The 13,575-nt window shown below is 45.4% G+C and overlaps 2 protein-coding genes across 13 annotated transcripts in view; one reads left to right on the top strand and one right to left on the bottom strand.

Annotated features, from left to right (window-relative positions):
• The window catches only part of SFI1 (SFI1 centrin binding protein), a 35,073-nt gene extending 34,373 nt beyond the window's left edge, over positions 1-700 (top strand). For all 10 annotated transcript variants that reach the window (XM_035097597.3, XM_035097591.3, XM_060269514.2 and 7 more), the window contains one exon: positions 198-700. In XM_035097597.3, coding sequence (XP_034953488.3) covers positions 198-332 — 135 coding nt within the window. In that variant the 3' untranslated portion in view covers positions 333-700. The remainder of the gene's footprint in view (positions 1-197) is intronic.
• The window catches only part of PISD (phosphatidylserine decarboxylase), a 41,610-nt gene continuing 28,589 nt past the window's right edge, over positions 555-13,575 (bottom strand). For 2 of the 3 annotated variants that reach the window (XM_060269521.2, XM_035097611.3), the window contains exons 2-7: positions 12,069-12,234; positions 5,824-6,060; positions 5,272-5,410; positions 4,897-5,034; positions 4,128-4,288; positions 555-2,885 (exon numbers count right to left, since the gene is read on the bottom strand). In XM_060269521.2, coding sequence (XP_060125504.1) covers positions 2,661-2,885; positions 4,128-4,288; positions 4,897-5,034; positions 5,272-5,410; positions 5,824-6,060; positions 12,069-12,234 — 1,066 coding nt within the window. In that variant the 3' untranslated portion in view covers positions 555-2,660. The remainder of the gene's footprint in view (positions 2,886-4,127; positions 4,289-4,896; positions 5,035-5,271; positions 5,411-5,823; positions 6,061-12,068; positions 12,235-13,575) is intronic. The other variant, XM_035097612.3, reaches the window with a different exon arrangement.

The following is a 13,575-nucleotide window of genomic DNA, read 5'->3' as shown; positions in this document are numbered from 1 at the left end:
TTTGGGATTGGTCTGGGAGCTAGAGCTACCCTAGCAGTTTGTGCATGTTTTGTGTGTTGTAGCTCAAAGCAAGATTTTTGGATGAGGGAGACTAGGAATAATTTCTCGAGGGCACAGATGGCTGCCTCTCACTAGCTGGGGCCTGAGCCAGGCTGCCCCTCCAAACCACCTCTTTTTGTGCTCCTGTTTCTTTGCAGCTGAAAGTGAAGATCAGTTCCCTCAAGCACATACTGGGAGAAGAGCGACAGCTAATGGAGTCCTATGTCACGCGTGTCCAGGATATTCGAGCAGCTCTTGGCACTAAAGCATCTTGGACTCACTTGTTTGCATAATATGCAGTAGGATGGCTGGACGTTGTCCCTTTGCTATGCAGGAGGTGGGGGTGGCAGAGGAGCCTCCACCCCGTTAGCTGTACAAACACTGGTGGAGGCTGCAATCCAATATAACACATTTACCTGGGAGTAAGTCACATTGACCTGCATAGGATTGCACTGCAGGTAGTTGGCATGTCTCTTTACAGCAGTCAAATGTTTTCTTTTAAAAAGTCAGCCACAGTAAGTCATTCATTTTTATTTTAAAACATTTTCAATTAATGAGTTAATGTCCTTAAGTTGTACATTTTGACATACAAAAATACTGTGCTACTGATACAGTTGAAAAATTAAATGGATTCTCCGTGCAGGAGAAATTCACAGCGTCACTAAGAAACCCACTCCCATTTTGCTTAGGATCAATGTGACCTCCTCTGGCTCTCAGCAGCCTCAGGCCCCCACCACAATCTCCTCCCCTAGACCGGGAAGTTCATCCAGCAGAATTCCCTTGTCCTCAATAAGCAGCAGAACCTTCAGTACCGCTCTGCAAGCAGAGTAACAAGAAATTAAAGCTCAAAGAGGAACTGGCAAAGCAGCCAAGTGGAAGCAATGGATGGAGCAAAGTTTACCCCCTTCGGGTAATGCACTAATAATGATGCACTAATAGAGGAGCTGTGACTCATCATTCTATCCTATGGTTAAACAGGCCAGTTAGCTGGTTAGAAAACCCACCTTCACACTGTGCAAAGATAGGAAGGATGGATGACCAGCCATCATCACCAAGGCCACTTCTCTGCCCTTTATCAGCATCAGAGACGGGAACCACTATCATTGGAAACATCCATGCCTCAAATGGCACACGCCTCGAAGACTTGCTCATTTTTTTCTAGCAGTCACAGTCTTAAACGTGCCTTGGCTTCTTTTCTTATGGCTGTGCTCGTTAAAAGGGGCAGCTTCTCTCGTGTGTGTGTGTGTGTGTGTGTGTGTGTGTGTGTGTGTGTGTGTACAAGGTAAGACTAAAAGCAAAGAAAGCATAAGGAGGAGGAGGGATGCCGTTTTAAAACCAAATGAGCTCAACACTCCTGAGCCTCAGCCATGTTCACAACTTGGTTTCTTAAGGTCAAGAACAAAACACAGACATCATAAATAAACCAATCCCTTTTCAACTGCCCCCCCTTTGGCACCAATTTCTAAGAATCCCCTCCCAGAAAAAAAGGCATAGTAAGTTTTAAGATTCCCCTTATTATTGGTCTACACAGCAGTGCTTAATGTTTTGCCACTGAACCCCACTTGGATGTGTGTGGGATGAAGGTTCAGAATGTAACTCTCAAGCTGGCTTTGGCAAATTTGGCCTTTAAGTATTTTGCAAGTCCAGCAAAGAGTGGGAAAAATGGTTAACACACATGAGAAAAGGAGGATTACTCCTTTTGCTTTTGGGCTGACAGGATCTTCTCCCCCAGTCCTTGGGTTCTGGCAAGTTGGCAGTAGCTGCGCAGGGAGAAGAAAGAGGCTTTCACTGCTGTCCACAGCAAGAGACTTCCCACTGCCTTTGCAGAGAAAAAATAATAAATTTGGTTTCTTTCACGTCCCCAGCTTAACAAGAGACTAGATATTTCCCATATAAAACAAAAAAAGATTAAGGCCAGAATAGCAATACAGAATGGCCGGGTTAGAGTGAACTCGAGCTACAAATAGGTTTCTTAAAAACAAAAACAAGATCAAGTCAAATGTGGAATGTGGACACAGTGTTTGAGGTTTAAAAATACAGTGCAGACTTCTGCTTTAAAGGGATAGTACCAGATTTATAAGAGAGGTTTCTAAAATAATGGCACACCCAGATGAACTCTTTAACGTTTCTATATTCCACTCTGCTGAGTCTCCTGGTTTTGGCATTGGACTGTTCAGTCTGGTGTGAAACATAAATTGAGAATACAGCTGGGTGAGAGACGTGATTAGAAAATATGGAGCATGGGTCAATCTGACAGTATCCCTTGAAAGCAGGAATCTCTGCTCTCCTCCCTCCCTCTGGCTGCAGCATTTCAACCAAGACTTCATCGTTTGGTGCAAAAGCAGGCTGAAAATGGTGTCTTGGGGAGAAATGTCTATTTCTACAGGCACAGGGAAGAAGCAGAAAAGCCACCCTGGTCAACATTCTTAAAGGCCACAATCCCTGATATGTCTGCAGCTCTCATGGTGGGAATGCACTGCTGGCATCCCCCTGTTCTAAGAACAAGGGGGCTTTAGTTTCCTCACTCAGGTCCTGCTGAGCAATACTCCCACCTTAGAGAAACTTTTCCTTTTACGAATTGAGTCCCTGTTGCATATAAAAAGCCCCCCTGACAGTGGAGTCTAGAGAGATCCTAAGGCCTCTCCAAAGCGGATTTTCTGGCCAGGCTTCAGATAAAAGTTAAAGTCCTTTGGTGCCTCAAAGATCAGGACGATGGTTGAGCCTAGATTAAACTCTCCTAAATGTTCTCCCTTCCTCATGGGGATGCCCTCATGATTGTTGTTGTTTACAAAGCTGAAGTCGTTGTATGAGCCTTTGCTGTAGCTGGGGCTATTTGTACGCAGATCCTGCACATGGAGATAAGAGAAGAGGTGTTACATAAGGACTCCAGAAGGGAAGCAGGTAAATGCCTTGCAAAGAAGCTTGTAACGTTTTGTTGCTCAACCACTGGCTACTTTAGTCATTTGTGGGTGAAGTGCAGGGAGGGGGGAGGCATTTTTGTGGTGCCTGCCTGCCTGGTCACCATAAGAAGGTTCTTATTCACCATGGGCAATGAGCCAAGAGGCTACTTAAAACCACCTCGCTAATGGCCCAATTTGCATATATTCACAGTGACACAGTTGCCACCAAAACCACACCAGCCTCTTTCCAGGAACCTATGAATTGTTCGCAGGAAGCTCAAGAACACCCACTCCCACCTGACTGAAGTTGCACTCAGTTCCATAATCAAGTTGAAAACTTGGGAGCAGAACAAAGAAAATCAATTCAACTGCAGTGGTGCCTCGCAAGACGAATTTAATTCGTTCTGTGAGTCCATTCGTTTTGCGAAAAATTCGTCTTGCGAATCGCGGTTTCCCATAGGGATGCATTGGAAATTATTTTTTTGCCCATAGGAATGCATTAATTAAATTTCAATGCATTCCTATGGGAAACCGTGATTCGCAAGACGATTTTTTCGCAAAACGCATTCGTCTTACGAGTCACCATCAGATCGCAAGACGCATTCGTCTTGCGAGGTATCACTGTATGCAAAAGGAGGTAAGGGCACTCACTCCCTGGAGAATTAACAAGAAATGGTTTTAAGGTTCCTCAGGAGCTGGGATTATTACAGTCATTTAATATGTCCCAAGTGATTGCTCACAGGCTGGGCAAGTGATCTCACCATCAACATGACTCCCTGAAAATATTAAGCAGCCTTTTACCAGGTTCAGGCTATTTGTCCACTTCCTCTGACTGGCAACAGCAGCTCCTGGGAGGGGGAGAGTTCCCTCCAACAGGGAATTGGGTTGCCCTTTCCCATCACCTGCTGCCACCTGGTCCTTTTTTATTGCCAGAGATGCTTCCAAGGATTGAACCTAGGAACCTTTTCATTCCTACCACTGAGCTCTGGCCCCTCCTGCGTAATGTCTAGAGCAGGCCCTTATCCAGAAAAGGTCTAGGGTCCTGAGTTACTTTGGAAACTGCGAAGGTGGGACAGCAACAGGCAGCTCAACACAGTTCAAATGTCACCGTTCCACTTGCACTCTAAATGGGGGGGGCACATGGGACAATGACTCCTCCCTCTCAAGTGTTTGAAAGGCTCGACTCACCTGATCAATATAGATGCGGATTGATCCCACATTTTGGGCTCCTACTGCAGTCAGAGAGAAAAAACCGTGCTTCCAGTAGCCACTAAGTACAACGCGTTCATTATGGCAGAAGAGTTCTTTGATCCAGCGAGCAACCCCTGGATTCACAGACATCAGGGAGCCTATGGGGAGCAAGGAGAGAAATGGGCAGAGCCACCCTTTTATTCCCCCAGCCACTGTTGGCAGGATGAAAGCAAATTCTCAGAAACAGCTTAAATGAATAAGCTTTTAGCTCTGTAAGACGGTCTTCCTGCATTAAGACACAGGTGAGGCTTTGGGCTGGAGAGTGGAAAGGGGCAAGATGGAGAAGCCCCAAATTGTAAGGCACGACATCATTTATTACCTGGTAGTTTTAAATTTTAAGTTAGTTGCCTAGGAGCAACAAACATTGGTGTACTTTTGCAAGGGCAATAAGGGAGGGAGGGAATACAATCACTCAAAATCCTGCAGAAATAGTAATTTGAGAAGCACTTAGAGATGGGATCACTTGCTATTTTAAAAAGGCAAATTCATTCAATGCCTTTTACATTTTGAACACTTCCTAGTAAATCGTGCTGCTTTTCAAAGGAAGGAGGATGACCAGCATCAAACTACTCTTGGTTCAGGAATTACTGGATTTTACATAGAATCAGAGTTGGAAGGAACTTGACTTCACCAACAAATATTTATTAAAATGCAGTGTTCAGCAGCACCATTTCACTGCTTGTGTATCTCTGGAAACCTGGCCTACCTGGGAAGTGACGCCGGTGAGACACTTTCCAGTCAGTCGGTGAGTGGAAGCAGTGGTAGTCTCCAGGCGCCAGGTAAATCACACAGTGATAGAGCTCATTGCAGTCCTTTGTTACCAGCTGCTTTTGGAATGAGGAGGCTGGAAGAATAATGAGTAAAATGGCTTTTGAGGCTTCAACACAATGTACAAAACAGGAAGGTAGGCAGCTGTAGGTGCGACAGAAGTAGCTGCAGGGAGGAAGAGGAAGGGGTGGCTCAATGACTGCCCAGTCAGGGCCCAATGCAGCTATTACATGGCATCCAGTGGTTGGTCCTTTGCAGATCCCAAGTCCAGTGGAATGATGCTGAGCCCCAAAGTGTGCCTGTGTGCACTTACCTGGCTTGGTTTTACAGTTCTCTTTATCAGCACGAGGACCCAGGAAGGACTCTAGCGAGTAAGTGATGCCTTTTACTTGCTCCACTTCACAGTTCTTCACTTGTCCAAAGCTGAGAATCTTGCCATCGGATGGACTGATCTACAGGGAGCAAACAGCACAAAAAAATCTTGTGTTACCATTTGCCACTTCTCTAAACACACTTGCTTTTTTAAAAAGATTGTATCCCACTATACTATTCAGAAGATGATCAATGATTTTTAAAAACCCAACAGTTCTAGAACAATCCACAATGCAACCAAAGCATAGATCAAAATATTGGCATAAAAACCACAAAGCAGCCATCAGAATTAAGCATCAAAACACCAGAAAGAGGCCTTTTTAAACAGCCCATATTCATTAGCTCCAGTGAATCAGGTGTGATGCAGTTAACTTGGCATAGAAACCCATCTAAAGGTTGGATGGGAGAGAGCCTTGATGGTGTCTGTCAGCAGTGAGGCTACTGCTTCTCCATAAACTCAAACACCAGTGCCCCTCACATCTCTGCCACTTACCATACTGTGGATGCCGCAGACGGGTCGGGCTTGGGGCTTTAGCTTCCGCCTGAAGAACTCACTAAGGTTTCTGTAGTGGTGAAGGTCTTCCACAGCAGCCTCCTTCATGTTGACACCAAACGTCCAGATGTATAGGCTGAGGACCGGCTTCCGGAGCCAGGTGGGCAGCTCAACACTGTTCAGGCGCCCCCAGGCTCGGGAAAGAAGTCGTGTTGGCACAGATTTGTACAGGGAAACCTAAAAAACAGAGGAGGAAGATGGGAGCTACTTCATGACACCTGCTCACCTGAAAAATACAACTGAAAACCCACCCTTGGCTAAATTTTTTTAATGCAAGAGATCAGAGACTGCTGGTGGAGGGGTATGTTGGGAGGAGAAAGTAATTTCCCATGCACCCTCTACTGATCTACAGAGGTGGAAAAAGGCTTGATGTAAAAAAGCTGGCAATTAAAGGCTAATTAACACGGGGTTCTTACACACACAGCAAAACACCCAAATAATGATCATGGCAGCTTCCACATTTTGGTCTAACCATGAAAACTTCATTCATAGAATCATGGAATTAGAAGGGACTACAAGGATCATCTAGTCCAGGGTTTCCCAAACTTGGGGCTCCAGTAGCTTTTGGACTACAATTCCCATCATCACTGACCACTGATCCAGCTAGCATGGGATGATGGGAGGTGTAGTCCAAAAACTGCTGGAGACCCAAGTTTGGGAAACTGATAGTCCCAACTCCCTGCAATGCAAGAATATTTCACCTAGTCTGGGGCTTGAACCCACGACCCCGAGATTAATGATCTCATGCCCTACCAACTGAGCTATGTTGTGAGCTCATAAGCATATGCACCTCAAATAGATGACTGGTTCTCTCCCCTGGATTAGGCAGTGAGGTTGGGAGGAGAGGCAACTCAGCAGCTGCTAACAACATTCGAAAGGGCCTCATGTAGCTTCAGGATGCCCATCCACTGGGGGCCACCATGAACAATTTTACATCTCTGAGGATGTTGTGTCTTGGCAAAAGTATATAGGAACAGCAGTAGCCACCTAACACAGTCGGGCCCTTAGTCCATCTAGCTCAGTACTATCCACGCTGACCAGCAGCAACAGCTCTCCGGGGATTCAGCCTCAGGCGTCTCACCCATTCCAACATGGAGATGCTGCTCTAGACTGAACCTGGGACCTTCTCCATGCAAGGCAAATGCTCTGCCACTGAACTGCAGCCCTTCCCCAAAGTAACAGTTCCCTGACCACTGCACTGGAAAAACAAACCCATGGAGCTTGTGCACATTCTCAAGGAAGGATAGAAGGGGCTAGTGGTGGCCCAGTATCCCTTCTACCCCTAAATAACTTTTTGGGCTAGCAAGGACTTTGTGGCAGCACAAGCAGCTATCCTGGATATGATGCAGGGGGTGGGACTTGCCCCTAGAACAAGGAGGCCATGGTTCCATTTGCACCAGCACCCAGACATTGATGCGAGAATCCTGCATTCTGCTGCTTCTGTGCAACTGGAACACATCTTAGCTATATTCCTAATTAATTGCTGTGACTGGCAAGGAGGAGGTTGCTTTGTGTTCTGTGGGGGGGGGGGGTTTGCTAGCTGTAAAGCAGGGATAAGATCTAGGTCAGAACAGGGTGGGAATAGGTTAAAATTCTGCAGGATTATCTGTAGGCAGCAAGGCCTGAGGAAATTGCGGTAGCTAATTCCTTCAAATCCCCCCCTGGTTAATCCTGAAACCCTTGGCATTCCTCTTGAGGGACGCAGAGCAGGGAAAAGAAAATCTCTCAACATGGCAGAGACTTTAGAAGAGCCATGCCACTGTTTGTAAATTGCTTACCGAAAAGAAAAGAAATAAGCAGAGCATCACAAAACTAGCCAGAATGGATCTTCCAATAGCAAATCCTGCCAAGCTAACTTTATCCCCCTTGATAAAGATCATGCTCTCATTAAATCAGCTTGGTACCCTCCAGGTGTTTTGGACAACAACTCCCATCAGTCCCAACCGACACTTGGAAAGGAGGAAGCTATCTGGAATGGGAATGTCCAAATACAGTACACCTCAAGCTGTGGAAGGGTGTGGGTAGGGTGTCCTTGAGAAGGACAGAGTGTCAGGATAATGATAGACCATCTGCTTTACATGCAGAAGATCCCAGGCTCAATCCCCAGCAGGTAGAAGCTGGGACTGTCCCATCTTAAACCCTGGAGAACTGCTGCTGTCAGTCAGCATAGAGTCGTAGACAATACTGAGCTAGATAGACCAATGGTCTGACTGCCCTTCTGATATTTTGAACTACAACTCCCATCCACCCCAGTCAGCATGGCCATTGGTCAGGGATGGTGGGAGCTGTAGTCAAAAACCCCAGAAGGTAATGCATTGGTTGTGCCACGCCAGCCCTTCTAGTATGAGTTCCTGTGGCTATAAGGGCAGTCTATAATTAGGCACCAATATTTCAGGTCAGGGGTCATTACTTTAGGATAAGTACAGAGACTGCTGGTATGATGAAAAGGTCTGGCTGGTGCACAGGTGCAGCCTGGCTGCTATCATCACGGCTTTCTGGCTTAGGAAGGAAGAGCAGGGTTCCCCAGCAGCCACTTCCACAGACCTATTCTCCTGCATCTGCAGTTTCCTACATAGCTAGCTATTGGCACAGCCATGTCAGGCGAGGAACAATGCCTAGAGGAGGGGTGGGGGAGGTGTCTAGGGTTGTATTTGCTCAGCTGAGTTCAGAGGGAAAATGCTTGGAACTGTGCTGTGATCATGGCACACAGAAACACCAGCCTGTTGCCACTGCAGCTTGTACACTCGGGATAATACAGGACAACTCTTGTCCTTTCACTGGGGACGGCATGAGTTTAGAGATTTTCAACATTTCTAATTATGAGGATCCTCATAAGAATAGGAAAATATTTATCTTTCTCCTTAAAAGAAACGCCACTTTATTTCACTCATCAGAACACTCTGAAAACTGAGCCAGGAAGCAGAAAGAAAGCTACTTTTTATATCTCCTGAATTTTTCAATCTCCCTTAGGGTGTGCAACCCATCTGAAGCACTTGGGGTTAATGTGCTGGTGTCATCTGGGTTTCAAATGTGCACTTCAGCAACCTGGTGGGTTAGCCAGGGGGCAAAGTTTAACTGGTGATAAAGACCACATACTCAAGATGGCAACTGATACAAACGAACTGGTTTGCTGATCCACAATCCTTCGTTCAGAAAATAATATTATCCTGCATACAGAAGATAATATTATGACCTTCAAAGAAAGACTAGAAATCTAGTATAGCAATATAGCAGTTAGAAAATAATATGGATTCAGAAGAGCATTATAATTGCCTTGACTAAGCAATCAGAGTACAGTAATTTGAATAAGAATCCAAGACTTATTATTCCCTATCCTTACTTTCTCCAGCGCAACTATTATTTAAAATGATTTCCAAGTTCCCTACAGTATATCAGAATAAAGTTGTCAGGGGCCAATGAGTCTTGTGGTCTGAGCAAGTACAGGAGGGAGAATCCCCCTGCGTTACTAATTTGCAACTGTACCAGCTTTTATGTCAATTTCATCACTTAGGTTGGTGACCCTACCGAAGTAATAGATTAAAGGTAAGGAGACCCCTGACCATTAGGTCTAGTCATGTACGACTCTGGGGTTGCAGCACTCATCTCGCTTTACTGGCCGAGGGAGTCGGCGTACAGCTTCAGGGTCATGTGGCCAGCATGACTAATCCGCTTCTGGCGAACCAGAGCAGCACATGGAAAAGCACTTTGAGGTGCTTTTGAACTGCTAGGTTGGCAGGAGCAGGGACCCAACAACGGGAGCTCACCTTGTCACGGGGATTTGAACCACCGACCTGCTGATTGGCAAGCCCTAGGCTCTATGGTTTAACCCACAGCGCCACCCGCGTCCCTCCCAAGTAAAAGATTGTGGGAGCCCGTAATATGAGTAGCAGAAAGTGTAACTGGGACCTGTAGCTCTGTAGAACAGTAGCTCAGTAGTAGAGCACTTGCATTGCATAACGAAGCCCTCAGGTTTGAGCCTCAATGGCAGCATCTCCAGGTAGGGCTAGGAATGTCCTCAGCTTGGAACCCAGGAGAGCCACTGCCAATCAGTGAAGACAAAACAAAGGCTGTTTGCTATGTTCTTATGTTCCCTTTATTTTTTTGGCAAGCCTTTACTGGGGTCACCTTGACACATTCCAACATACTCTTGAAAAACAACTCACTTGTGCTACTGCTCCTTTTACTATCTTATTAGGAATGAAGCTTTCTTTAACCTTACATCTGGTCCATATAATCTCCCAAGATCTCACATTAATTGCCACTGTGGTTCACCAAACATTTCTATCAGTTGAACTTTTTCAATTACAGTGGTGCCTCGCTTAACGAATGCCCTGCTTAACGAAATTTCCGCTTAATGAAAGGATTTTTTGAGCGGAGGTTGCCTCGCTAGACGAATTCGTTTTATGAAAAATTTGTCTAGCGAATCGCAGTTTCCCATAGGAATGCATTGAAATTCAATTAATGCGTTCCTATGGGCAAAAAAAATTTCAAAAAAATTTCAATGCATTCCTATGGGATTCGCTAGACGAATTTTTCGTTATAAGAAAAGACCCATGGAACGAATTAAATTCGTCTAGCGAGGCACCACTGTATTGGGATCCATTTTGGTTCATCATGTGTTCTCTGATATTTGCCAGGTAAGTTCCTCAGGCCTAGAAGGCCCCAGGCTAACTCAGGGCCACTAGCTTGCTACACACATACACTCTGTTCTTTTCAGGTGAGCTTCTGCTCTACCATTTGGAAACAATGAAAAGCTACACATTTGGGAAGACCACACACTGTAACAGACGTCATGCCATTAAAAACTGCTGGTGGGCTATGCATTAGCCAGCAGCTCCTTGTCAGTAGATTCTGTTCTTTTAAGCATCTCCCTGCCATCACCCCTTTTTATTCACAGTTCTGTTTCAGAAGCATGCAACAGGCCCACTTCAGTTTGGAAGGTGGGTGTTCAAATGTAGAGTGCTGCCTCCCTAGAGGGAAAACAGACAATCTGAAGGGAAGGCTGTTGGAGGCAACTGTTGAGTGGCCAAAATCAGTTTAATAGAATTCAATATTCTGCAGTAGAGGAGAGAGAAAATAATCCCTCTGCCTGCCTAGCCTACTTTACAGGGTAGTTGTGACCAGGGCTTTTTTTCTGGGGGGGTACGCATACCCCTAAACATTTTGTGAATCTTTGTACTTTTGTCCATTTACTGTATTTACTTTTCCCAATTTGAACTATAAAATGGTGATTTTCTTGAGTCAAAATGAGAGAACTGTACCCCTAAAAATTTTTAAAGAAAAAAAGCACTGGTTGTAATGATAAAATCAAAGAACCTCCATATACTCCACCCTGAGCTCCCTTGAGAAAAAGGGATGTGAGGTTTATAGCCATGACTGCCTGCTCATAAGATTCTCTTGCGGCTGCCTGAAATGGACTTAAGATGAAGGAGGAAAGTCAGCTTTAAAATAAGAGTAGTTGGACCGAAAAGCAAGTGAGCAATAGCCACTCTGAAGATCACACTAATGATTTTTCAGCTAATTCTTCTACTCAGCAACACTATTCCCATTTTTAAAAAGGTGGGGTGTGTGTGTGAATGAAATGGCTGTGAAGGTAGGCTCCTGCCCAGCTGTTTCCTGGCACTACACAACTATATTCAAAATAACTGCACAATATGCTTGTAATACCAGCATGACTAAGGCACAAATGGCTTGTTTTAAAAACTCCTATACTATACAAGTTGACAGTGTCCTTTCATGTATTGCACACCTGCAGAGGTCTGGCACAGACATGTTTGCATGAAGGGATGCAACAAAGCATTCCTGCAACATGTGCAGCTTCAATCTCCCAAAATATCACAGTGCCCATTGAGGGTCCCTGCCCTCTCAGCAGCCATGGATGGCGTAAGCAAACATCCATCTTCACATAATGCACCTTGGCTTACCCAGCATTTTCCTCTCATTCTCTCTCTAGGAGCTGACTCCACATAACGTCCACACATGAGGTGAAATTATCCACTGGAAGGAAATGCTCTCCAAGCACAGAAGCTCCACTATGCAAGATACTAGTGATGGGATTGAGAAAGGGGTGGCAGGGGAAGGGCTCCATATGCCAGCTCTACTTCAGCCTTTTCTCCCTGCTAACAGCCACCCTCCTCCTCCAAATAAGGCATCAGAAAGCGCAGTACAAACCTGCAAGCACTTACCCTGCTCATAGGCCTCCATCTCACTCTGGTCAAGGGTTTAAGAGCACCAAAAGGCAGAAGGTAATAGAGAATAGTCAGAGGCCAAGAACGGAGTTTCAGAGCGGGCCTAGACATACAGCTCAGCTGGCCCAACCTCCGCCTCAGGGCCAGCTGGGGAAATTGCAACCTGTAGGATCACACACACACACACACAAAACGGTCAGCCAACTTGAGCTCAGGCACTGATGACTCTCAAAAGTCAAGCACCTGGTCAGTCAGAAGCACCTCTCTTTGGACATGGGAACATCTCTACCTACCACCTGCCCATCCACCCGCTCTTGCTCTTTCCAAAAAATAAAAGGCCAGGAACGAATGTGAGAGTGTACTTGCTACTCAGCAGTTGTTTCAGAAGGGAAGCAAGGCTGTCTTTAGGCTGACCTGCCTAAGCCACATTGTACTTTTTAGAACCACTCAATAAAAGGCTTCGGCCATAATCCACTAGAAAGAAAGAAAGGACACATTTGGAAAAGACAGAATACTCTCTAAAATATAACTCAGTGTGGACATGGAAATTGTCTGCAGCAAAAGAGCTGTAATGGAGGATGGCAGAGAGGCATTCTTACCAAGTAATGGAAGGTCTGCTACCTTCCCACTGACACTGCTGTAGGATGAATCCAACATGGCCCCAGCCTTGTTCCCTGGTATTTAAGAACCCGTATTTCTGTGAGCCTTGCAGTAATCGTACCCAAATTACTATTGTGTACAAAAGAACAGAGGGTGCTTCCTGCCTTTCTTTTTGGGTCCCAAGGAAACTTTGTCAGGCAAATCCTAGTGAAGGGCTACAGCAGGAGCTGCTAACGCTAGAAGTTACCAGCCAGTAGCAGGTCCTGCACAGAGCCAGGTATGGGGTCCTACAGCAGCAGGGCTGCCTGAAACCAGGAAAATGTTACATCCTGAGCCATCCAGGGAGACCAAAAGGTCTCGCCTAAAGCAGAACACACCTGCTACTAAGCACCAAAGGTTCACTCCACTTCCAGGGTGGTTATAAAAATTCTAAGGTCTCAAATATAGAATAAATGTTCATAAATGTAGAAGGCAAACACATACATAAATATATAAACTACGTGTTGGAAATAGTACAGGAGTGCAATCCTGAAGCCATTTTGACTCTCCCAAATTGATCTCAAATATTTCTCTGCGAGGAGGAGGGAAATAAGAAAAGCTTTCCAATTGTCTTTAGACTGTAGGGGCTTACATCTCCCTGCAAATACAGTCTGGCAAGTATCTGTTAAATTATCAATATGTGTAAGAGATTCAGGAACTAAGTGTTTATCATTTCAAAGGAATGGCCAGGCAACCCAGAAAATGCAACCAAGTAAGGCATTATCAGGTATCCTGGCAGAAGGGAGAGAAGCAATACTCTCAAATTTCTGCTGGAGACCGCCTCCTTCTGTGATGTATGTATGATGTTTTGGGGGGAGGTCTTGGGTTACAGGGTGGGCAATTTCAAAAGTCTTTATAGGGGCTT

This window comes from Zootoca vivipara, chromosome 16 (assembly GCF_965207765.1).
Source record: "Zootoca vivipara chromosome 16, rZooViv2.hap1.1, whole genome shotgun sequence".
NCBI lineage: Eukaryota > Metazoa > Chordata > Lepidosauria > Squamata > Lacertidae > Zootoca > Zootoca vivipara.
This window is presented reverse-complemented; position numbering and strand designations above follow the sequence as displayed.